Here is a 25,705-nt window from a genome sequence, read left to right on the forward strand (position 1 = left end):
ACCAGTGACGTTGGTCAGTAAATTACACTCTGAAGTATGAAATAATACTTTTATGTAACATACACTCCATGCCAGTGCTACAGTGACACAGTGGTTTACACTGTTGCCTAACAGCAATGAGGTTCCCAGCGCCTTTCTGTGTGGAGTTCGCATGTTCTCCCTGTGCCTGCATGGGTTCTCTCCAGGTACTCTGGCTTCCTCCCACAGTCCAAAGACATGCAGTTTAGGTTGACTGGTAACTCTAAATTGCCCCTAGGAGTGAATGTGGGTGTGTGTGGTTGTTTGTCTACATGTCAGCCCCGTGATAGACTGTTGACCTATCCAGTGTGTACCCGGCCTCTTTCCCAATGTCAGCTGGGATTTGCTCCAACCCCCCTGGACCCTATTCCGGAATAAACAGTATAGATAATGGATGGATGGATAAGTATTTTACTCTTATTTTTTATCTCTTTTCCTAATGCACATTCCTTTGCTTGTTGATATGTACATACACATTGAGAGCCACTGTACCAGAGTCAAATTCCTTGTTTGTCCAACACACCTGGCCAATAAAGCTGATTCTGATTCTGATTCTGGACATACTGTACTCCATGCATTCATTAGGTTATCTATACCACTTATCCACAGAGAGTTGTGAGGGGCCTAGGGGTTGGTCCCTGCTGACATTTGGTGAGAGGCATGGTACACTCTGTTAGATCATCAGTCTAGTCTATCACAGAGCTGACACAAAAGGTAGAATAAGTATCCAGATGTTAGCAAATCATTAGCAAGCTTGTTAGCTGACTGTAGGTTTCCTCATTTCTGCAGTAGGTCCCAAAGGACCTGTGTTAAAACATGTCTTCATTGTTTTGGACATTTGTGGCTAGCTGGTTGTAAAGGAAGAGCTACCAAAAAACAATTTTGACATAAACACAGGCTCTTCAGATGAGACTGGTCCCTGCAATGGCTGTGCAGACAGCAATTGAAAAATAGTTGGGTTTTGACTTTACCTTGACTGCTTATGCCTATTTATCCAAGCCATGCCCTCTGGAAATGTAGTTAGATAGATAGATAGATAGATAGATAGATAGACAGACAGATAGATAGATAGATAGACAGACAGACAGACAGACAGACAGACAGACATGGCACTTATTGATGTATTTATTTATTTCCACCACCAATTTTTTTCTTTCGTTCTATGTGTCCCTTTTGGGCCTCCATACCATGGCCATACAAAGCAAAATGTTATAGTTCACCTCGTCTTCACTTTCAAGTCCACAACTAAAAACTCCAATCCCAGCAAAAAACAAAATGCATTTGTCTCCATCCAGAGGTTCAGTTTGCCACAACTCAAAGCTAAGTGATACATAAAGGGCTGACATATGGTAGATTAAATACTGTGGTTTCATTTAATTTTTCAAGGAAAGTTTCTTAGAAACTATAAATTCGCTTGTTAATAATTTCTGGGCAAGGTCAACATTATTGCAGGGTAACGTGATTAAAACGAGGATAGTTATAATTGACTGCAGACTTTGAACAGTTTAATAAACGAACAATAGGGGGCAGCAGTATGCCACGATGATGCGGATGTTTCGCAGAATTAAAGACATCGAAGAAAAACGTGACGCACTTCCGCCAGTAGAACAGCCACCGTCAGTTCCTCTTGGTGTTCTTGGAGAATTAAAAATCGTTTCCTTCCTAAAAGACGGGGGACATTGAAAGTGATAGCTAAGTATTGAGTGACTCGTTACGCTTTGTTCACGTAAGAGAAAAGCTAATTATATAGTTTCCAATTTGCCGTGCATCAGAACGCTATGGCAAAGGTACAAGTGTTGAATGTGGCTGTACTAGACAACCCGAGCCCATTTGGAAATCCTTTTCAGTTTGAAATAACCTTTGAATGCATGGAGGACTTGCTGGAAGGTGGGCATTGTTTTCAGCTAACGTATAACGTTAATACCAGTTAACCTACTGTTTGTTAATTGCTAGCTATTGAATACTTGCTAACTCTGGGTGCATTCTATTTATGTGCTAACTTATACATTGCGGATAGACTAAGCAACTGATAAGCACGCTGTTTTCTTGTATGACATGATCATGTTATCCTATTATGGGGGTAGTTATTGATATTTCATTTAATTTTCAAAGCTGTTGAAAATTGGCGCTGGCGCGTTTGTGCGCTATCCCCGCCTCCTCTCTGCAGTGATTGGTTCATACACGTTCTTGGCAGTTTTATCCCCGAATCGGATTGGTTGATGATACGTTGTGTTACTGTAGCAACAGGCAAGCCCAACGAGTTGCCGCGAATCGTGGAGAGAAACAGGGAAGCAGCATTTATACACTGGAAATAATAATTGCCTTGAAGTCAAATTGATAATATAACTTTTTTTAGATTAAAACGCAACCCTGCTTTTCTGAGACATTTGTTGGAGTTTTTGGTTTAAGACAACCGAGCAAACAGTTGACTAGAGCTCCATCGATAGTACAGTGCATACTGTCAGTATCAATCCATGAGGTTTAAGAGGCAATAGCAGTCGGTCCATTGTTATTTTTACACTTGATGTTTGACATTAGCGGAGAAATTTTTTAAATCTTGTTACTTAGTAATGACAGTCAGATTGCCAACAATGTATTAAAAATTGTAAAAGTTCTTGTATTTTTTTACAATCTAACATACTGTTTGCACCTGCGTTTGAAATAAAATAGATGTATGTCAGCTTTGTAATCCACCAGAATAGGTGGGAACATTTAAGGTATCATTATCAATAACAAAAATGTTTGTTAATGATTCCATACTGTTATTGTATACAAGAATACCTTGTTGTATTTTTCAGTTGTGCTAGCAGCCCAAATTAAATTCTTCATCAGATTTGTACTGTGGGGCTAGCAGGGCTAGCACGTCTCAGCAGCGGATGTGTGAAAATAATCTGAACCATGTTACCTGGCTAGATATTCTCTTCTTATGAATTTAGGATATCATCAAATATCAATTCATAATCTGGTACCAGGTCCTTCTCTGTCTCTCTAATTCTTTCTTTTATAGATAACTTTTAAATCTGCAAACGTCACTGAATGGTGCTTATCATCAAAAATGTTATGCAAGTTAAAATAAATAAAATAAAATAAAAACTAGCTATATACAGGAAGATGTTCTTTTTTAAAGATAGATAAAACATTCAGTGTTCATTTTATATTTTTCAGTCATGTTCAAAATGCTGCAGGCTTGTATCACCATGTGAGCTGTATAGAAATGAAGCAAATGCCCATGCCACCCATGTGCAATTCATATCTGTTACAAAACTGAACTACATCTTTAAATATTTTGCAAAGTCTCACTCTTGTCCTATGTGGGCTGTCAGATCTGGAGTGGAAGATCATCTATGTGGGTTCAGCTGAAAGCGAGGAATATGACCAGATTCTGGACTCTGTTCTAGTCGGCCCGGTACCGGCTGGCAGACACATGTTTGTGTTTCAGGTAGGTAAGCTACAGTCGTGTTACCACTAATTGACTTTCAAATTAGATTTCTTTGTCGAAAGACATGTGGGCAGATGCCTTTAGTTGTACATTTTTGTTGGTGCTGCATTAATATCATGATTGCTGTTGTTTGTGTTGATCTGATTTCTGCTCTTTGTGTTCCTGGCTGTCCCTGCAGGCTGATGCTCCTAACACAGGGCTCATCCCAGAAAGTGACGCTGTAGGAGTGACTGTAGTGCTTATTACCTGCACCTACCGTGGACAGGAATTCATCCGTATTGGTTACTATGTCAATAATGAATACACCACCCCTGAGCTGCGGGAAAACCCACCTCTCAAACCAGACTACACTCAGGTAACACAAACACGCATGCATGCATGCACACACACACACACACACTCTGAAATGACAGTCAAGTGTAGGTAAACTATTCAGTCTACTTACTGAACTGAATCATAAAACAGATCTCTCTACTTAGTATTTATGTCACTTGAAAAGAAAAATACTGCTTTGCCTAAGCTACAGATAGCATAAACATGCAGTACTTGGGCCTTGTTTGTGGAAAGGGTCCATTGAAATGTAAAGTTTTCTGCTGTCCTCTGGTGCTTTCAAATAGACATTACAGTAGCATCAGAAAAGAGCATAGACGGCTTAAATATCAGGGCTGTCCGATCAGCAGCTTTTGACCTTCAGAGCTTCGGCATTAACATTCGGCAAATATTCTGGGGGCCACAGCTGCACACCAACATTTCTGTTCTTGGCTGAGATCGTGCTGCAGCGTGTTTATATAGTACAGCCCTTTTCAGATAATTAGATACATAACAGTGCTGCTCCATCAGTCTGATAAAGCAACAGCTTTCTGTCATTCAGATGCAAGGCACAAAGAGCATTATGGTCTTCTGGGCTTCATTCAGACATACCTGTGACAATGAACAAGACCAGGGCACAGGGACTATCTCCAAAGTGAAAACAGCTAAATAAGTTACTACATAAATATTCATGGCAGACATTTAACCAATCACAGACCACTGCTCTCCCCCCTCACATTCCTGGAACTTGCTGGAACTTGATTTTAGTACTCCCTCCTGAGGGATGTCAATATTTAGCTCTTGGACCGCACCTCCAAAGCGGGCTTAGGACAGCAGAAAAAAAGCAGAACCCCTGACAAGCATTACTTGGCTTGACACGTTTCGGTAGGTTCCTATAATGTAAAACCCATTAAGAAGATAGCACCAGTTCCAGATTTGGTGGCACCAATTATATGAGGCTAAAATCCTCTCATAACTCACAACAAATGCATATTTGGCGATTACAGTCAAGATTACACGTGTAAAAACCGGTTTGTGCATCTCAAGAAGGCCACAAATGTGCATTTGTTGATCTGCAAATAAAATACAGATTTACAAATGTGTAAAAACTATTTGTGTGTCTTGTAATGACCACAAATGTGTGTTCAGCACACTCTGCCCTCACTCTACACTGATTTTGATTTTATCCCCTCAGCTCCAGAGAAATATTTTAGCCTCCAACCCTCGTGTCACCCGCTTCCATATCACTTGGGAGGGTTTGGCAGACAAGATGGAGGACAATGAGAATGTGGACCCATCCCCCAACATCAGTGGCATGCACCCTCCGTCCTGTATACCAGGAAAGGTGCCACCTCTTGGAGTGATGCCAGACAACTCCATGGACTGCATGTAACAATCATCAGAATAGCATAATGGACAAAAAGCCCTCCTTATCTGGACTCTCAACCACACTGCAAACACACATTTGATATTTGGACAAGGAGGCCACGGATGTATCAACGTAATGTGTGGGAATAACCAGGAAGCATGGACATTGCAGCAGGGACACTCTTTATAAAGCATACACAAATGGGAGGAGCCTGTAATACCGATCAACTGCTTCAACTCACACAGATGTTTACCACCACTGCCTTATTTTACAGTATCTCTGTCTCAGATTGTGTTAAAGCTGAGCTAGAGAAGCTTTGAGTCATCAGGATGAGGAAGTCTTAAGACTAGACCACCATACAGCCCTGTGTGGGTCATACGCATCCACCAGTGTTGACCTGCTTGGTGCCCATACTGCACTGGTCATTAAGTCTTCATGAGCACAGATCCAAGCTATGCTATGGGCAGTGTTCTGTATGTCAGAATAGGTTTAGCACTCGCTGGTCATAATGTAGCATTTCACAGTTCTGAGGGTTTCATCTGATGTAAATTTATAGCATCTGGAGTACCTGAGGAAACAAGTGTTAGCTTTACAATCTGGGCCGTTCTCTGGAGCCTGCTACAAGAAGCAGCTTTGCTTCCTGTTAGCTTGTACCAAATAGAGCCTTGTACTTGCAAGATTTGCCCTTGACTTATCTAGATAACTCTGTAAACCTGCTCTTTTTCAAGCAGGCCCAAACAGATATAGTTCTCTAAAATGTTATATAAAATGTCTTATAATTATGCACCAAACATTTGCAGTCAAGTTTTGATAATTTGGGCTCATTGTAAATAGTCTTTTCCCAGCCCTTATTTTGTCTTCAAGATGAAAAGACATTTTCTCTTTGTACTTACTGTATATTCTCTGCCTCAGTATTTGTAACAGTAGTGATGATGTTAATAAAGTTTGATTTGTGGACCTTGTGCTGCATTCTGGTAATTACCATATCCTACACAGCTGCCTTCCACCTTGACTAGTGAGGAACAAATCATGGCAATAGCAGCAAGACTTGGCATACATGTGTGCACGCACGCACCCTGGCCCTCTCTTTCCCCTCCCTCTGGCTCCTTTCTTTTTTTCTAATTTCATTCACAAAACGCAGCAGCATCTCTCCAGCATCTTCACTCTAACCTCATGTTGCCAGGCAACTGTAGCACAAAATTGCAGGGGGGCTGTCTGCTCTCACCCATTTTATCTCTGCTGAGTTGAAGGGACTAACTCCTCCAACCATCCATCTGTTACCTCTCTGCTTCTCACATACTACACTGTTTAGCAAGGCTCAGTGGATGGTGATACAGTAACGAGGTAAAAGCACAGGTGTCTGCTGCTTGCAAAAGGTGCATATTTATCTTTGGCAACAAAATCTATATTCAGCATCACCTTCCCTCTTATAGCTGCTCTATTATGATTAAATTAATCAAGCGGTTGCGAAGCATTTACTTGTTCCCGCACCTCAAATGTAAGGTGTTTTGTTTTGTGGACTGTCAGAGAACAAAATACACAATTTAAACAAATCGCTCTGCTTGTAGACATCTTGTTTACTATTTTTTCTTGTTTTTCAAACTGATTAACCATGAAAATATTTAGCAATAAAAACAAGCTAATAGCAGCATGTACAAACTGGATGCCATTTAAATGTAGGGCTTAAAATCTTAGCATACCTCACACATTAGTAGTTTGGGACCTTTTTACATGACAGTCTGCTGTAGAGCCCTAATGTGAGGCTGTTAGAACCTGCAGGAGCCTTAGGGATCTTTTATTTATTGCATGGGTGTTCATAGACCCGCGGTCCTTTTTAAATGTGTGTTTTTTACCAACACATGGTGAAATTATTATTGAAATTAGATATTCAGATGCAAATCTATGTGAAATTGCACCGTTCGAGGAACCTGACAATAGGGGTCCTGTACATGTGCTACACCCGCCCTGTTGGTAATCCAGGTGTGGGGAGGATTCTGACTGACTATCCACGGTTGTTGGTGCCCAGACAGACAGAATGTGGCTCTGCCTGTTTTCATCCATCATCGATTGGTGAAAGATTGTTTTCATCTCCTCTGAGTGATTCATTTCCCAACAAATACACGCTTCCCTCCATGCACGGCTGTCTGCGATCTGTTTATAAGTCCTGCCAGCCAGACCGCGCCGCGCGTGCGCTAAATTCTGACCAACATTTCTAAAAATAGCTCGCCGTTGACGTCACTTAGCCAAACGTGTATCAGTCGCTTGGCGGCGGTGGGGGGTTGGGGGGTGTAGTGATAGCCAATAGACATCCTCGCATTCACCGAGATTTCCACCGTTCGGCCACTCCAAGCCAATGGAGGAGAGAAACCGGAGAAAGTGGGCGCGCCGCGTACGTCGTTGGGAGGAAAATAATCGGTTGACGTTCCCCTTGCTTGTCTATTGTAGGGCGGCGGGATGCTGCCGCTGTAGAGCGATTGCAACGGGCCAATCAGAGCTTTCAGTGGGACAGCGATGTTGAGAGGTGGCCAATTGGTAGCCTAGCTCAAGTTGTCAATCAAGCGCGGTTCTGACAAGTAGGCGGGACGTTCTGTTGACTGTAGTTCCGTCATCTCGCTCGTCTCCGAGGCTACAGGGGGCCAATGTTGATTTGGACAAATTGTTATCGTTGTCGGACCCTGCCGATGTTGTATTTTTAAAAGCTGGGTTCGCTAACGAAACGTGGCAGGCTCCTGATAGAGAATATTGCACCCCCGCCCTCGGTATCGCTGTTTTTTGGGCTGGGGGAGAGGTGGGGAGCCGGGGAGGGGGGGCTTGCTCGCGGGGGCTGCAAGTAGGGAAGGGAGAAGACAAGGTTCTGCGTTTTCGGGCCAGCTGAGCTCGGACTGATAGTCCAGCGAAGCCCCAGCGACCGAGATACCACAACGACAGCTCCCTGTGGATCTAAGCTCGATATCGGTCGGCGGATGATGATGACCGTGGAGTGAGCCCGCCGCACTATCCCGTCTCGCCGTGGCACCGCGTCAGCAGCTGTCGGGGTATTAAAGATCAGGACCTCGGAGTTCACGTTTGGTACATTTGGATTTAAGAAATACCGTTAAGACCTAGTCGAGGTTAGACCGGCTTTAGAAGGCTGCAGGGCGGCCAAAAGCCACGGATTGCCCGTTGACAGGTTGTCATCATGGGCAACGCGCCCACGGCCAGGAAGGGCAGCGAGATGGAAAGCGGTGGGTACCATCGCCAGAACACATGACTCCCGAGTAGCACCTGCTCTCTTACACAGTAAATGAAATGATGTGATACAGCAGGTTATGTTAGCTTACATAACATACACTGTAAGTTAGAGGCCTAATCCTACTTTCCAGTTACGTTCAAGGCATGTCCTCGCTGCAAACGAATTAGCTTGTACCATGCAAGATCCAAATTGCATACATTTAATTCATGAGCATAACGTACATGTAGATGAAACAGTGAGGTTCAGTAGTATTGTTCAGTTCTGGACTTTGCTGATTTGATGTCAGTGGATGCTAAAGTAGGTTGAAGAAGGATGAATTGCTGTTTGCATAGACAACTCATTATAAAAGCTGCAAAACAGCCAACAGCTATTGTAAGCTGCAACCATCTTGGCATCTTCATTGTACTGAATTATTGGCAAGATCACAACAGTGTGTGTCAGATATTTCCCAAACACTCTAGGCCCGTTGCTTCACTTTTCTGGAAAGAGATGCTACAGCAAATGTGTGGGTGAGCCAAACATAATCATTGTGGGCACTGTTTTGTTTAGTGGACCCACAAAGGTCTGTAGGTTTGGCTGAGCTGGTCTGAGTGTGTCTGCTGCACTGTAAGTCCAGTGGGAGGTTAGTGATATGGCCAAGTGTGAGAGTATGCCACCGCTGGACTAGTGTATTCACTGGAGTAGTTATTTACTACAGCTTTGTTTTTACCAAGTCAGCCTTGATATTGGCTGGCATACTGTGACTATGTGTGTGCTGCAACAGTACATTGCCAGATTTTCAACAACTTCAAAACCAGACAGGGTTGATTAAAGTGTGTTTGAGATATTAAGAAGCTCTGAGTGTACAGCCGGGTATCATAGTGTTACTTCACTTTTCTCAACCATGTTTTTCCGGGCGTTTGAACTTTTAACCTGTTAGAGTAAATTTGGAATTTCAACCTAAGCCTAAGTGCTTTATATCTCTTTATTTTTATATCTAAGTTCACTATTTTTAAATTGTTTGATTATATTTTGCTTTCCTTCAGCATTAAAGGGGTACTCCAGCAATTTAGTATTTTATATCCATAAAATTGGGCCACTCACAAGAGGTAGGTTTAAAAAAAAAAAAAAAAAAGGTCAAAATCAAAGCACCAGTGGCTGAGATATTCTGACTTTTAGCCCTCGGTATGAGTCAGGCTCCAAAAACACCAGATCCTACATTTCCCATTATGCAGCTCAGCAGGATCAGTCATCTTTCAAACAGCACACCTTCAGTCTGAAATGCAGGTCATAACTATGATGGCATAATCAGGGTTACTAAAGTCAAGTTTGCTGAAGCATCTAGGCTGTTTAAAGAGAGCATGAACATGGTGTATGTAAAATTCTGACCCACTGGAATTCTGATATTGTGAGTTAAAAGTGAAATAAAGCTGTCTTGGATCATTTGTGGTGAAGTTACTTTTGTTCTGGTCAAAGTAGAAATCCTAAATGACTTTCCAAGAGATATGCATAACATGAAGGTTCTAATGTGGTGATTTGAAAAAAAGGTTTGTAATGTCTTAATTGTAATTGAATATAAACTTAAGGCCTCTACTGTAGTTATGAGTAGTTACTTTTACAGTGTACTGGACACAGCTGGGTCAGTCCCTGTGGTATTACTATGTAACCGCCTGTGTCTGAAACCAGCTGGGTACCATTTCAGAGTTTGTCCTTGCCTTACTCTGTGTTGTTTGCATTTTTATCTGTCTGTGTATTTATCAAAGTCTAGAAATGATCATAAAGTGAAATAAAATGTAGGCAAGGTGTAGACAGCATTAACTGGGTGGTATTGCTTAAGAACCACGGTGTTTCTGCTGTTTATTTTCTGGTTTCTTCTGCTCGCTATTCTCACACACCACTGAAGCATTTCTTCTGTAAACACTGGTGCATTTATCTTTCAGTGAAAGAGTTCCTTGCTAAAGCCAAAGAGGACTTCCTCAAGAAGTGGGAGAATCCTGCACAGGTTAGTGACTGCATCAGTGTATGTTCACAAAACCTGACCTGAACCTGACATATGCCCTATTTTTTTCCTATTGTAATCAGCTTTTTTGCATGCATTAATACAACATGTTAGAGGTTTTCACTGCTGTTCTGCTGTACTGAGATATTATGTTAATGTCTGAAATGCCTTTTTTTAGTTCATCATGGAATTTAAAAATGTCACTCACTGAAAACTGTCCAAGTTTCAGTTAGAATTAAAAACTAACAAAATGAGTTTCTGCACATTTTGTCTCTTGTGAAGAATTTTGATGTACTGTATTTAGTAAATCACAACTTTTTTAAGATAAGAGGATATGAATGAATAACATTGCATTGAACATTACATAGATTTTTTGTGCTTTTTTTAAGATAAGAGGATATGAATGAATATTCTTTACATTACATTATACAGTCTATCTATCTATCTGTGATTTCTACATTAAGTGTAAAACTATTAAGCACTACTTGATTCTGATTGGCAGATGTTTGCATTGTTTTCAGATAAATAAACGGCTCTGATGTAGAAGTCTTTCCACTTTATTCTTTATAAGGCTGTTCTTGTAGTAAGATGCAGCCCCTCAACATGTTGCAGAGGTGAAGGAAGTAAAGTGCAATACAAGGATGATACAAACACAGTTTCCATCTAAACAATGAACGGACCCAAAATTTGTGTAAAATTATTCACTACATATGTATTGCATATCATAAACTTTATGTCTCTTATACATATGGTGTATATGCAAAGCTTGCATATTTACACCATGTACAAAAACATGAAACATTTAAAAATAAGGATTTACTTCCTGTACCAAAACCCCCACCGACTCATGTTCACAGAAATCACTTAACCCTTTTGGTTTCATCTGTTCAGAACACTGCTTGCCTGGAGCAGTTTGAGAGGTTGAAAACCCTGGGCACAGGCTCGTTTGGTCGTGTTATGCTGGTGAGGCACAGAGAAACAGGGCAGCATTATGCCATGAAGATCCTCAACAAGCAGAAGGTGAGTGTGGGTCATGGTTCAGGAGAGTCATAGTGGAAGGGAAGGTGTTTAAATGTATCTGTCCTCTAAGGACACTCACAGGTAGTGTTCCTGAAGGATGGTCATAAAAAACATGGATATGTCATTGATGTGAAAATTGTGCTCACAAAGCCTGAGACCATTATGGAAATTGGAAAAACAGCCTGGAGCTCATTGTGCATGCTGGTGCAAAGACGCAGAGACAAAAATACAGGTGCACATCTTTTTTCTCCCCCTTTGAACCTCTTTGAACCAGCTTCTGCTGAAGCAGGCGTCAGCCAAAATTGCAGAGCTGAGGCTGTCATTATGCACATCACATCACAAGGAGAGTAACTTTGGTATCTAGCTTAGAATACAGTGCCTGCCCCAGTCCTCTATTATAGCATCATTTTTATACTTAAATATCTTTACAGATAAAAAAAAATGTTTGTTGTTGGCTAACTGGCTAATCCAGTGAATGTAATGTACCTGTTTGTTTGTCAAATGTTTGCTCAAGGGGAATCTGTTGGGTTTTTGTCTATAATACTGCAAGGTCAAGACCTTTTTATGTAAAGTGCCCTGAGAGTCTTCATCAAGGTTCTTCATCACATTTGTGCAAAAGCCCTGTAAATCCCATACCGCCATAAAGCCACCCTGTTCACTGATGTGCAACACAGTCCAAAGACATGCCGGCTAGACGAGCCAGACACTGAATTGGCTGTAGGTGTCAGTGTGAGTCTGAATGTTGTTGATTGGCTGTGTACAGTAAGCGCCACTGACTTTATCAGCTTCAGAAGTATATTTTGAATGCTGTGTAGAAACACTTTATGTACGTTTACATTTGTATCACAACTTTGCACCTTCTGGAGAGGGCTACTTTCTCTCAGAAGACAGGGTCTTGCTGTCTACTGGATGAGAGGAGCTGATGTGACTGGTCATTTTTGATGACACCTTCTCAGACTGTTTGTTGTATCTCCTGCTCACAATATATCCATGCTCTAGCAACATTTCCAGTTAGTGTCACTAGCGTCTGAGCCATATTTATTCTGCTTTTCTGTCTGATTACCTAAAGAGGAAAAGTAGTTAACACCCACGTTCATGTATTTTTTCAGTTTCTGCCTGTGTTGTCATTTTTTCCCCCCAGTTTCACAAGAATTGTGCTTTTAAACATTCAGGGAAATATTGTCAACAGCTGTCTAATATGGTGTTTTTGATGAGTCAAGTATTTTATAGCTGACATATCAAATTACCTTTAAAGCTGTAGAGTGTTAATTAAAACAGGCTAGATGAAAATAGCCAGAGCTAACATTCATAAAAAAAAGTATTTTTTTTTTATGTAGAATATGCATATAGATGTTCATGCCATAAATGCAATGCTATACACTAAGTACATTACAATACAGAAGCAGATTGCAAGGTTTCAGAGCTTCTTTAAGCTGTTATTGTGATAAAACTAAAAAGTACTTTATTTCAGCAAACTTTTTTAAATTCAACAATTAAACATATGTACATTATTATACCTATATTTTGTCTGAAATTGTATGATTTATTACACACATATTGAATTACTGGTAATAACAGATTGGTGTTATATAGCGCTTTTCAGTGTACTCAAAGATATATTTCAAATTGAACATCCATCCATTCACTATACTCTACAGTATATACCTCTTATCCTGTGGAGGGTTGAGCAGTGGGGAGGGGGGCGTCTGGAGCCAATCATAGCTGTCATTGGGCAAGAGGTGGAGTATACCTTGGATGCATCGCAGGGCTCACACACACAGACAAGACAACCACTCACACTCATGTCCACACCTACGTGCAATTCAGAGTCACCAGTTGACCTAACCGGCATGTCGGTGGACTGTTGGTGGAAGCCAGAGCACCCGCACAGGGAGAGCATGCAGTCTCGCCACAGAAAGGCCTTGCCATGTTCAACCCCGGAACCTTCTTGCTGTGACATGACAGTGCTAACCACTGTGCCGCTGTGCCACCAAAATTAAACATGTTGCATGTATATGTCTAATAAAAGACTAGCAAAAATAGGTCTTTGACCAATTCTGTGAAAAGGCAGCAGATGTTTGATCTGGTCCCCCAATCCATTTCCAAACAAGTGTTGAGACAATGACAAACTTCACTTTCCTCTGTGACATAATACACATTTGAAGAGGGATGTTTGTTTTTACAGTACCATGTTTCTTACTTGATTTTTATTACTCAGGGCATATTTCTGTGGTGCATTCAAGTCTAAACCACATAGCCCGTTGCCTTGGCACAGGGTGCCAGTATGTGTTTTTGCCAATATTTACATTTTGATGGAAATAGAAAGCATTGTTATATGTCTTTATCTAGAAATGTCAGGGCTGGTAGCTGTTAATGTACATGTTAAAAGCAGCAGAGAATGTGCTGCCTTTAGAAAACAAATGTTTATTTTTCTTCTGACATTATTTAAATTTTCTTTTTTGAATGTTTTTTTATGGTACACTTTGGTTACTTGCTGTCTGTCCTTCTCCCTTTTTCTTGTGCCTTTAAGGTGGTGAAGCTCAAGCAGATCGAGCATACTCTGAATGAGAAGAGGATTCTTCAGGCGGTCAGCTTTCCTTTTCTCGTGCGGCTAGAGTACTCATTCAAGGTACTCAGAGTTTTAGACTGTGTTTGTCAATGATGAGTGACTGGCTGGATTTCCCTTCACCCACCCATCGATGTCCATCCCTCATACTAGTTTCTGAGCCGATTATTACATTTGTGAAGTCGCTGTCATAACAGAGGTCATTAAATTCTCACGTCACACTTCAGATAGTGTCTGCGGAGGGAACCAACTTGACTAATCTACTAGTTCAGTTATGCATGAAATAACAAGTTACATGAATGAGCCAGCAAGTTGGAATGTAATGCTGAAGACTCTGCAAGTTTGTCTGGTAACTGTATTTAACCAAAACAGTGACCTGAAAGACGTTAAAGCACTCTGTAGAGCTGAGGGGAACTGTAGAGTGGGTGGTAACTATATGTGGGTCTGTCACTACAACCTTTCACAGTGTATTTTCACTTATCAGGCACATAATTGTCTCCACTGTTAATATAAATCTATAATTAGTGAAGCTTTCATTGTGAAATATGGTATGTGGTCACCTCTGGTCAGATTATCAGTAAAGAGGCCCAAGTTTTTACAGTGCTCTCTGTGGCTAGTAGCGCTGGTATCTTGAGTTTGTCCTTCAGGTAGCGCTGCTCCATGGGTGTGGTGCAGATTTAACAGGGTACTTACACTGCCTGTGGGGAGTCACTGTCCTAAAGACTAAACTCAGGGAACAAAATCAAGTTTTCTAGTAAACAGGTACTGTATGTGAAAAACTATAACAGTCTGCAAGATGCGTGCTGTTACTCAGATGATGATGAATGATCTGTAGCTATGTTGGAGTAGGTATATTGTAAGGCCCCCTGCCCAGAGGTGGGTATACACTGTATACTTGTATTCGCATCACTACACCTCTCAGAACCACTGAACCACTTAACAGGCCCCTCGTTTGTTTTTATAAAAGCTGACATCTGTTGTTTTAGTGTTGTCAACATTTAATTTTAGGTATGTCTGTTTCCTCATCACTGACTATTAATCCTATTAAGGGTATGTCATTAGCAAATACAGAGTGAAGCGAGCTTGGTTTGCCACATGCGCCGTTAACAGCAGCATGTAAACATTTATGTTTTTTAACATTTTGTTCTCACATTCCTTTTTTGTCTGCACCTGTTTGTGCGCGTGCAGACTGACCAAGCGGGGGTGACTGCGGTTCAGTGGGTAGAGCAGTCGTTTCCTAACCGGAGGGGCAGAAGTTCGAATCTCGGTGCCTGCAGTCCACATGTTGAAGTGTCCTTGGGCAAGACACTGAACCCCCAAGTTGCCCCTGATGGTTAGAGCCATCGGTTGAGTTGGCGACGCAGATGGCTGCCTCGATTCTGTACCAGAAACAAATTCCTTGTGTGTAACATACTCGGCCAAATGAAGGTGATTATCCTGATGGCCACAGTCCAATTAAGGCCTTATTCAGGTTAAGCTGTTTAGATCCACCTTGAATGCTCTGGGATAGTATATCCTCGGTGCCACAAATAAACCTATTAACAGAATGTTTCTGTCCTTGTGTGTCCACAACAAGCATATAGTAACACAGCTTGGTTTCAGTTTCTTGGCTGTACTGTTAAGTTGTACTTGCAGGTGATATTCATGAAGCAGGTTGAGAATGAAATCCTCCATGATATTATAAGGCTTATGTTGTTTAGCGCTATAAAGGGTCTAAAGAACACGATTTCCAAACCAGTTTTTAGAACTATAACACGCCTTAGTCAGTGTACAGTAGACAGAATTGCATGCACTTTTTCATTAGGGCTTTAATATACAGTCTTAATAATGCCATTTATTAAAAGTCAGCAGATTGTTTCATCCGGTTTCCAATCCCATGTGTATGTGTGTGTGCCTTTAGTGTGTTAATGCATGTGTGTGTATGTGAGTTTGTGTCACTAACGTGTCCTCTGTCTTCCCCAGGACAACACTAACCTCTACATGGTGATGGAGTACGTACCAGGTGGAGAGATGTTCTCCCATCTACGAAGAATTGGCAGATTTAGGTTAGTGCCTGTATGCAGCATAGACTTAACAGCACAGAAGCACTTTATAGGACATACTGAGGTAAATTGTGGAGCACTGTACTCTCAGTTCGGATTCACTTCTATTGTACTCTTATGTTTTCTGGTTTCTTCTGGTCTGTGTTAGCTGTACTTTGTTTTATTCAGCTTTGTTCATCTCTGCTTGGTTATGTACTGTACTCCCCACTAAACCACTCTCTTTTTGTCTGTCTGCCTGTGATTGTGTGTGTACAGTGAGCCTCACGCTCGGTTCTACGCTGCTCAGATCGTTCTGACCTTCGAGTATCTGCACGCTTTGGACCTGATCTACAGAGACCTGAAACCTGAAAACCTGCTCATAGACCAACAGGGCTACATACAGGTAACCCCCCCGATGCAGGGATATATACAGTATATATTTATATAAGCCAGTAAATTAAATAACTCAGAAAGTTGTGGACTAATTACAGTGTAGGAATTAAAGTGTGTATTTTTAGAATATTTCATGAAGTCACACACAAGACCTGAATTAATCATTATACATTAGTGGGAGTTCACAAGTGACCCTAGCCAGTAACAGCTAGCCTACAGCCATTTCGTCCCAACTCCCCTGCTGTATGCTGTGCCCATGGTTTAGTTTGTCCAAAGCCAAATAATTAATGGTATGGCATTTGGAAGGTGGGAAGAGGTTTAAACTGTGAAAAACCTGAACAAAATGCAGATATTTTTCATATTAATTCATCTGCAACTAAAGATGATTAGCATTATCAGATAATCTTCCTGATAGGTTTTCACTTCATTGATCAATTACGTGATGTAAAACCCATCAGAAAACTGTGAAAAATGCCTACTGTCATTTCCTAGAGCCCAAAGTGTATCATAAAACATCTTGTCAATTGTCCCAAAAAATCTGCAAAGCTGATGAAATTCCCATTAGCATCAGCTGCACTTTGTTTGTGTTTATTGCTATATAGAAAATGTAAGCAGGTGCGGCTCTGTGTCGTTCTTCAATAGTCAAAAATATTCAGTTTGTGGTTATGTCAGACAAGGACAAGGAGCAAATCCTCACATGTAAGAATCTGGAACCATCAAAGCTCTGGCATTTTTATTTGAAAGAAAACATAAAAGATTATCAATCTGATCACTGACTAATTTTCTGTGGATCTAATTATTATCATTAATCATTAATTGACTTACTAATGGGCAGTCACAGTCTGATGTACTGTAGATAACACTAGCTACCAAAGCTAGCTAGCTAATCTTTGTTGTCGACAGAGCAGAGCAAAGTTTATCTTAGCGCAGCATCACATTCACCAAAATTTACAAAAATACAGTAGTACTCAGTGTGCATTGTCTTTAGAGCTAGCATAGCATGAAATACATATAAAACCTTTAATGTGAGGCGAGCTAACTTTAGTATTTGTTAGCTCAGTCTGAGTGACATCACTGCACCCGAGACAGCTTGTCCTTCTTGCCAAATGTAAATGTAGTACTTGTGGGATAGGTATGAGATATTGTTATGATACACTGCTGCAGGTATATGGAGAACTTTATCAGTTACAAACAGAAAGACATTGGATGCTTAGAAGTTATGAGTAATAACCTAAGAGAATTTGTTAAAAAGGCACCTAGCCTTAAAGCTACATTTAACAACCTGGATTTTAGTTGTTGATTTTGTTTTTTTGTTGTTTTGTTTTGGTTTTTTTTGGACTTTTTTGTCAACTTTTTTTATTTGAATTGTTTAGTTTTACTTTTTTTTCTGCCATGGTCATATTGGAGTAATGAGATGGCAGTGACACACAGCTTCAGAGTAAAGTTCATGGGACATCGACCAGTCAGGTTTTCCAGAGCAGTGATGGCAGCTAGTTTCACACAATTTTGTTAGTGAAATGAATATAATGGACAGTAGGCTCACTTATATTTTCACTTCTGAATACATGGTAAACTGAGTTAGATAAGATAAGATAATCATTTATTGTCATTGTAACATGTACAACAAAGTTTTTAAAGTGACCTCCAGTCGGTACAGCAATTAAAAAAAAAAACATAACATATAAAATAAAAACATAACCGCTAAAAAAAGTAAATAATACCTGTTTGCTTTAGTTATATTGTTATTTGGACTCTGTTGTAAGCAGTTTGTTAACCCAATTGCATCTCAAAATTGAAGCTGGTCAGTACATTATATGTCAACATAACCGATTCAAATGACAAAACTACTGAAAATAAGGATCAGAGACTTTTACTCTGAATTCACTATATGTGTGCAGGACATACAGAAAAACTGAAACACTGTTTCTCTCACACCTAATATTGAATACCCATACCATTTAACTAAAATAGAATAAAAGTACAATAAAAATAGAATAAGAAAACTAAATTAAAGTAATTAGGATAAAACTAAATGGTACAACCTAATAGGCTATGACTCAAAACCATGTCCAATCAGTGACAGTAGTGCAAATAATAACAAGAAGATTGTCAGATGGTTGTGTGATTGAGATGCACATGGACAGTGTTGCAAATGACCAACAGCAGCAGATATGATGGTAAAAAACAGTCAGCAGCATATTTACATATAATATAACAAAAAGGGGGTATGCACCGAGTTTGTTTAAGATCTAGTTTATTAAAAAAAAAAAAAAAACTGAGAATTTAGTGAATATCCAGAAAGATGGGTGTACCAGAAATACAGCTATAAAGGTACTTGTCCCACCTCTGCTCTGTGACACCACACAGACCTCCAGTCTGATCAGGTTATGTTTGCTGAAAGGTGTGCTGGCAAATAGTTGTATGGTGTCCTCTAGTGGTGAAGAGTGAAATAACATCTGGTGAAAATCCCGTCCTCCTTCTGTCCATGTCTGTCGTTCCACTTGTCTGTTCTTCCTCCATGTTTAAACTCAGCCCAGCACTCAGAGTTTGTTACTCTTTCATTGCTGCTGGTCTCTGTTCTCTCCTCTCAGGTGACAGATTTTGGCTTTGCCAAACGTGTAAAGGGCCGGACCTGGACACTGTGTGGCACCCCAGAATATCTGGCCCCAGAGATTATTCTCAGCAAGGTCAGTGATATTCATACCAGCTAGAGGACATGGTTTTAAGGATCTTGATGTGGGTCTCATGGATCTTTTAAACCACTCACTGTTTACGGAGCAACTATGCTCCTTAAACAGTTGCATAGTTTTATCTTCAGCTGGATATTGCAAAACTGTTCTGACTTATGTGTTATTAAATGTGATGTATCATATCCAAATAAAAAACACAACCCACACATCTCTTTTGGAAAAATAAACTGCACTAAATGAAGCTTAATTAACCAAAAACAACAAGGAACCACAAACAAAGTGTAATTATTGAAGTATTATTGTGTACATCAGATGTTTTTGTTTTTTTTTTAATCAGGATTACCTGTCTCTAACTCTGTCTTCTCTTGTCTCCACCCCTTTCCTCCTCCATCCACCAGGGGTATAACAAAGCAGTAGACTGGTGGGCACTAGGTGTACTCGTCTATGAGATGGCAGCAGGGTACCCTCCTTTCTTTGCTGACCAGCCCATTCAGATCTATGAAAAGATTGTATCAGGGAAGGTGAGTGTGACCCTTACTACTGTTCTGTTCTGTTCAACATACAGTGCAATACCCAGCTCCCGACATCTTTCAACTGCTTTGTGTTTTCAAGAATTTCACTGTACATTCTTCTTGTCTTCTGCCTCAGGTGCGTTTCCCATCTCACTTCAGTTCAGACCTGAAGGACCTCCTAAGGAACCTGCTACAGGTGAAAACACATACTGTATCTCATTTTTTGACGATAAGGTTTTATTTGTTTTGCTTTATGTTCTTAATTTATTGTGATATAAAAGTGAGTAAAATGCATTGGTGTTATCACCAGGTGGATCTCACAAAACGTTATGGAAACCTCAAGAACGGGGTCAATGACATCAAGGGACACAAGTGGTTTGCAACCACTGACTGGATTGCCATCTACCAGAAGAAGGTATATGTGTACACTGTGCACATACTATTTGGATATGTTATTACCAGTGTTGTGCAAGTTCACACTTTACAGGAGCTAGCACATTAAAATGAACTAGTTCACATTCAATGCAAGTTCACACTTAAAATGAACTAGTTCACATTCATAATTCACAGATTTGCAGTTTTAACTAAGTTCACAGCCTCGAAAATGAAATCGTTCACTTTCATTTCTTCTGTTTTTATTTTTTAAACAAGGTGCTCTGAGCAGTAGTGGGCTATTACACTCAATCATCATTGACAGCTCTTAACACTTATTTATAACATGCAGCCTGCCACATGTTTACAACAGCAAACCAGCCATAAACATGAACATACAGTCAGGCCTGTCTTACCTTAAACCAGAGAATTTTTACTGCTCTCCTTCTGGGCAAAAATACAACTTATTAAATCCAAGGCGGATCATATTGCATTTGACATAAAAGAACTCACGCATGCTGTCTCGCTGAGGCTCAATTCCAGTTATTATAAAATTCACTGGGTCAGAAAAATAAGTCGCACTGGGTTAACTTAGTAAAACACCTGACCGAAAGCTCGGAGTCCGCTGCAGACAGCTTTAAACTTGCCGCTACTCACGGCTGACAAAGGCAGCTCACACAGACACAAACACACGGTTCCAGTTCCAATAATGTTTATCATCTCTGAGATTTAACAAGCGTAGACAGAGTGAAAAGTGTCTGGCCTCTGGTAAAAACTCCTGTCATTTCGGTTTACTGCAGTCACTTCATGTGTTAGTTGCTGATGCTAACAAAACATTTCCTGTTTCTGCTTCCTCACATTAAAAGTAATACATAATCAAAACCCTAAATGACTATTATTGTGAAGAAGTAATAGGAAATGTAATCTCTTTGTCACTGACATATTGGCGTAGCTGTTATTTGGAAAGAACAAATATTCCACATGTTTGAATTACCACAGCTGCACAGAATATTAGCAATTTAGCGCCTTCATACACAGCACTGGTTATTACCCTTCTGTTGTGCTCGCTTCTCAACTGGTGTTTTTAATTGCGTTTAGGTGGAAGCTCCCTTTTTGCCCAAGTTCAAAGGACCAGGCGACACCAGCAACTTCGACGACTATGAGGAGGAGGAGATCCGCGTCTCCTTCACTGAGAAATGTGCCAAGGAGTTTGCTGAGTTCTAGAGTTAGAGGGCGAAAGGGGAGGAAAAGAAGGAAGTAGGGGGAGTCAAAGGTATGCTGGTCAAGTGGGAGACAAAAGGAGAGAGTACTGTCTCCTGTCCAATCACAAGCACCAGCTACAAAAATAGGAAAAATGGAATAGAGAAGGGAAAGGAGCAAGGAGACTGATAACCAGCAGTGTTGCCTTTTTTGTTGCATATCTGTTGTATTTTATTTATTATTCTGTCTTATTTATGGATCCCTTTATAATGAAGGTGTGCTTCGGATTCATGGGTGTTGGGAACCCCACTTGTTTACAGTTGCCTCTACACATTTCCACCCAAGATCTTCCTCTCTCTTTTATTGTTGCGTTCAACTTGTATTCACTTTTGCATCACATCTTAGAGAAGTCAGTCATTCTGTTTAAAGCTCCAGCAGCTTGTCAGTCACCACGTGAAGCCCCACGAGTCTTGTACAAGTCTCTTTAATTTATATACAAGCCTAGCATGTAAGTGAACATTTAAATGAGTCACACACACGTATGCACTTTCAGCTTAAGTGACTTTATGTTTTGCAGGTTTGTCTTAATCTTTCCTTAAAATGTTAAACCACAGCCCTCTCCTATCACAGATACAATACTGGTTTGATGAGCCAAAAGAAAAACAAAAGAATGGGGCATTGTGTGCTCAGAGACAGATGACACTTAAGATGCTTAGAAGTCAGTTAAGTTTACTGTCTTACTCCATCTATACTTCTTATCATTGTTGGCATAGCCAGTTGTTGTGCTTATCTACAGCAATCTGTTTTTAAATGTTATTAGATGCTAGTGGTTCAAGTGATATCATGTCATGCTAACAAACAAGGAAATTCGGATAAAGGAACAGGAATATCTCAGTTCTAATGGTGTTTGTAAGAAACACCTTAACATAATGGTATCTCAGGTTTGAACATATCACTTGATAGACATTTTATCAACATGAAGTGTTAGGCTCAGCAGGTAAAGAAGGCGTATGAGACACTCGCTTATGATAGTGGACTTGGGAATTTGACGTTCTGGTTTATTTAAGGGATCCTAAGGGAATATTCAGAGTTTTGGTTAGCGTCTTCCGCATTTTTCCCCCTTCCAGAAAATTTGGTTTTGCTAACAACTCTGTTTGGTCTTAAAGAGCACTTGCTGTCTATGCTCAGATCGCTTACTAGTCAAGCTGATTCTGCATGTTGAATCAGCCATTTGGTCATTGCCAACTGAAAGAGACCATCTGAGGCAGACTACCAGAGCTGTTTGATTAGTCATTCATGGCAGTCTGGACAATCTGCTTTGTGCTCTCCTGTAGAAACCTGTGTTTGTGTTCATCTCCCCAGCACCCAGCTTTCTCCTTTCGCCACTTGAAAAGTTGGACCACGCTCCATGTGAGTCTTACATGTTACAGCAACTCTATTCCCCTTTCTTTGTTTAAAATATGCACAGATTTTGTTGTATTTGTTTTTCATGTGGTGATGATGTAAAATGTAACTGGCACTCCATTGAACAGGTTAGAAAAGGATAGAGCACCTGGAGATGAACAGAGCTGGTCCTGAAAGGAGACAAAAATGTTCTTAGTGCACGGTGTACAACCTTCCTGTTTAAAGTATACGACACATAGAACTTCAGGTGTTCAGTGTCTCCGTGGCTCCTGAGCTATGATGGCAGAGTACTTAAGCAATGCCCAAAATGGAGGTCAATGTAGAATTTGTTCATTCTGAATTTATAAAATAAAACCAAGTGTCACTAGTGTTTGTTTTGTACATTAAAATGCCTTCGTTATAGCCGTATTTTCATGTGCCTCCATAATGATGATATTCTAATTTGGCTCATACAGGTGCCATGGATTTTCTTTCATCCTTTTGAACTCTGGCTATTTTTGATTCACATGAGTCCTTCCCATCCAAAACAGTTGTGATATAGAAAAATATAACAAGGATTTCTTACAATTACACAATGTGTAGTTCTGTGTGTGTATCATTTGTCATATGGAAGGATATTAATCGGTTTGGAGGTTTTTAGGTCTCTAGACTCCGATGCCTGTGGCTGGATTAATGTGCTCGAGGGCCCCAGGCCCCTATTAGAATATCATTCCTCCCACTCTCTGTACATTGTGTACAGTATTACTGTGCTGGAATGTTGTATGGCCTCAGGTTTAAAATGTGGCAGTTTGATGAAAACAGATCAACATTTAGGAATATGCACGGGATCAGCTGTATTAATGAAGGCCTAAAAGGACCAGTCCAGTGATTTGGTCGTGCACTTCCATAAGTTGTGAGACACTGGCAACAGAGATATCCTGACTATCACTCCCTAATATGAGCCAGCATCACATTACACGTAATGTGGGCGGCCAGCAGGATGCTGCTTAAATGTGGCATGTTACAAATTAAAGTAACAGTTAAGCAGATTACCACACACCAATAGCCACAGTGAACCTGGGGCTGTTAGAGGCCCCTGGAGGTCTGAGGGCCAAGGGCAGTTGCTGACTTTTCCTGGTCTGACCAGTCGCAACTTTTCATATTCATTGTTCAGCTGCTGAGCACTGCTTCCACTTTTTTCTCCTATAGACAGGTGAAAGCTGAAAACTCATGTTATCAATACTGGTAGACAGATGGTGGCCAAAGCTGCAGAGAGGCTACATCCCTACATGTAGTCATCATGTGGCTCATTGGTGGTGGTGGTCGACAAATCGCCTTAGCATTATTATTATAAGACATTGTTGTAAACCACTTGTTGAGACTTCACATTCGCTGTATTTTCCCCATGTCAAGTTTAATGTCGATTATATCATCATGGACAAAATGTTGGAAGTTATAATACAATATTCTTCTGTGTCTCCTCAATGTTTTTTTTTTCAATAATACAAGTTCCTCTCGATGCAGGCACAGTGCTGGTCCCTACTGTCGCACTTTTTAGGGAAATGAGAGCCCAGTGTAAACCATGGCTACCCACACCCCACGTACACACACTGCGAAGGGAAGCATCTGAAGTCACGGGAACAGTGACATAAAACACGAAGTGTAATATTTTGAAACACGAGTATCATTCCAATAAAGTTTCACTGGTAAAATTGAGCTGTGTGTCTCTGGGTGTGCGGTCATTTTATTGTTCAGCAGCTGCAACTTGGAGAAAAGTGCTTATATGTTAAATGTTCCTGGCAGTAGAGTGTCGTAGCCCAGAGGTCAGACATCCGTCAGCGCCGCCTCATGCGGAACGAGAGCGCCATCCACCCATCTGTTGACCGCCCGACTCAGTCTGATTTGCCGTAGCGCTTAAAAGCCCGACACCCGGTTACTCAGCCGTCTCGTCCGCTCACTGTTTGGACTGTGCAGTCAGGCTTTTTATAGTTACAATCGAGAGTAATAAATTGCGGGTTGATAGGACCGAGGCTGCGAACAAAGAATTCTAAAAGAGAGCCAATTCCACCTTAAATGTCAATTGCGTCTGTGGCTGAGAACTAGACGCCATTTTCGGTCTACCTTAAGCGCACAGTGTGTCTAACTAACGCAAGCGTACCAGGCAAGCTTACGTCCTCGTTCTCCAGCCGGGGTTCGCACTCTGGTTTCCAGCTTTGACACAGCGTCACTTGTGAAACAACAGAGGGGGAAAAGACGCACTCGGGCCAAAGCCCATCCGCACCAACTGGATAAGATGCCTGAGCCCAATAAGTACCGAGAGTGGATCCTGGAAACAATCGACTCTCTCCGCTCGAGGAAAGCCCGTCCCGATCTGGACAGGATTTGTCGAATGGTCCGGAGGCGACATGGGTCAGACCCGGACCGAACCAGGACAGAACTGGAAAAACTAATTCAAGAGCAGACGGTGCTCAAAGTTAGCTACAAGGGGTCCATATCGTACCGAAACGCAGCCAAGGTACAGAGGAAAAGCAGAAAGAAGAGTGAGTTTACGGCCGCTGGCAGCAGCAGCGCGGAGGCAGCGAGGGAGCGGACCAAACACGACCATCTGAACAACAACGGCGACAGTGCGCACAGCTTCACCGACCAGGAGGAGGGAGAGGAGGACTCGGAGCCCAGCCCAGATCCCCACTCTCAAACATCAGCCAGCACCACTGGCAAGAAGCTCGAGTCTGCCTCCAGCCTGAGTAGCGGAAACAAATGCCTCAGTTGTGGCGCAACAACGGGTTGCGCTGTCGGGAGCGGCTGTAAAGAGGAAAAAGCAAGTGCACCGAAAGACAAGGGATCAGGACAGCAGGGAGTCGGGGACTGCCCGTCAACCAGTCTCGAGCACAGAACAAGCGCACACGACGCCGGTGATGGCAGCAGGACAGCATCAAGCAGAGCCGACGCCGTTCGCGGAGGGAAGGAGCCTGGTTTGTCCGGAGCTGACACCCAGAACAAAACTTGCTCAGGGAGCGTCAGCAGCCTCGGTCAACAACAGAGGCAGAATCAGACTGCTCCCCTCAAGCCCAAACTTCGAGTCGGAGGAGGGGGCAGCAAAACAGCTGGGAACCACGCCAACTCCGACCTGGGAGACAGATTGGTGGCTTCTGTTCGCAGTCTGTCCGAGAGGAGCCTGCGAGGGGGCGCCGCCGCCGCGCACC

At 41.5% G+C, this 25,705-nt stretch overlaps 3 protein-coding genes across 4 annotated transcripts in view; all 3 read left to right on the forward strand.

Annotated features, from left to right (window-relative positions):
- The first annotated feature begins 1,586 nt into the window (after positions 1-1,586).
- Positions 1,587-6,097, forward strand: LOC109952409 (histone chaperone asf1b-B). Its single transcript, XM_020587477.1, has 4 exons — positions 1,587-1,905; positions 3,342-3,457; positions 3,636-3,812; positions 4,962-6,097. The coding sequence occupies exons 1-4, from the start codon at positions 1,797-1,799 to the stop codon at positions 5,157-5,159; spliced, it is 600 nt and encodes a 199-aa protein (XP_020443133.1). The 5' UTR covers positions 1,587-1,796; the 3' UTR covers positions 5,160-6,097.
- Positions 6,098-7,490: 1,393 nt separating this feature from the next.
- prkacab (protein kinase, cAMP-dependent, catalytic, alpha, genome duplicate b) lies at positions 7,491-24,203 on the forward strand. Of its 2 annotated transcripts, XR_002273753.1 has the most exons (13): positions 7,491-8,359; positions 10,287-10,348; positions 11,237-11,365; positions 13,896-13,994; positions 15,894-15,976; positions 16,229-16,355; positions 18,937-19,032; positions 19,434-19,556; positions 19,684-19,743; positions 19,858-19,962; positions 21,018-21,192; positions 22,482-22,529; positions 24,027-24,203. XR_002273753.1 is itself a non-coding variant. In XM_020587476.1 (12 exons), the coding sequence occupies exons 1-11, from the start codon at positions 8,314-8,316 to the stop codon at positions 21,141-21,143; spliced, it is 1,056 nt and encodes a 351-aa protein (XP_020443132.1). In that variant the 5' UTR covers positions 7,491-8,313; the 3' UTR covers positions 21,144-21,192; positions 22,482-23,224. The 2 variants fall into 2 exon arrangements, 1 of the variants encoding a protein (XP_020443132.1); XM_020587476.1 differs by lacking the exon at positions 24,027-24,203 and having other exon boundaries at positions 22,482-23,224.
- A 94-nt stretch (positions 24,204-24,297) lies between these two features.
- samd1b (sterile alpha motif domain containing 1b) overlaps positions 24,298-25,705 on the forward strand; it is a 9,241-nt gene continuing 7,833 nt past the window's right edge. Inside the window, exon 1 of the mRNA XM_020587459.1 lies at positions 24,298-25,698. Coding sequence (XP_020443115.1) covers positions 24,796-25,698 — 903 coding nt within the window. The 5' untranslated portion in view covers positions 24,298-24,795. The remainder of the gene's footprint in view (positions 25,699-25,705) is intronic.

Source organism: Monopterus albus, unplaced genomic scaffold, assembly GCF_001952655.1.
Source record: "Monopterus albus unplaced genomic scaffold, M_albus_1.0 scaffold458.1, whole genome shotgun sequence".
In the NCBI taxonomy this organism is placed as follows: Eukaryota; Metazoa; Chordata; class Actinopteri; order Synbranchiformes; family Synbranchidae; genus Monopterus; species Monopterus albus.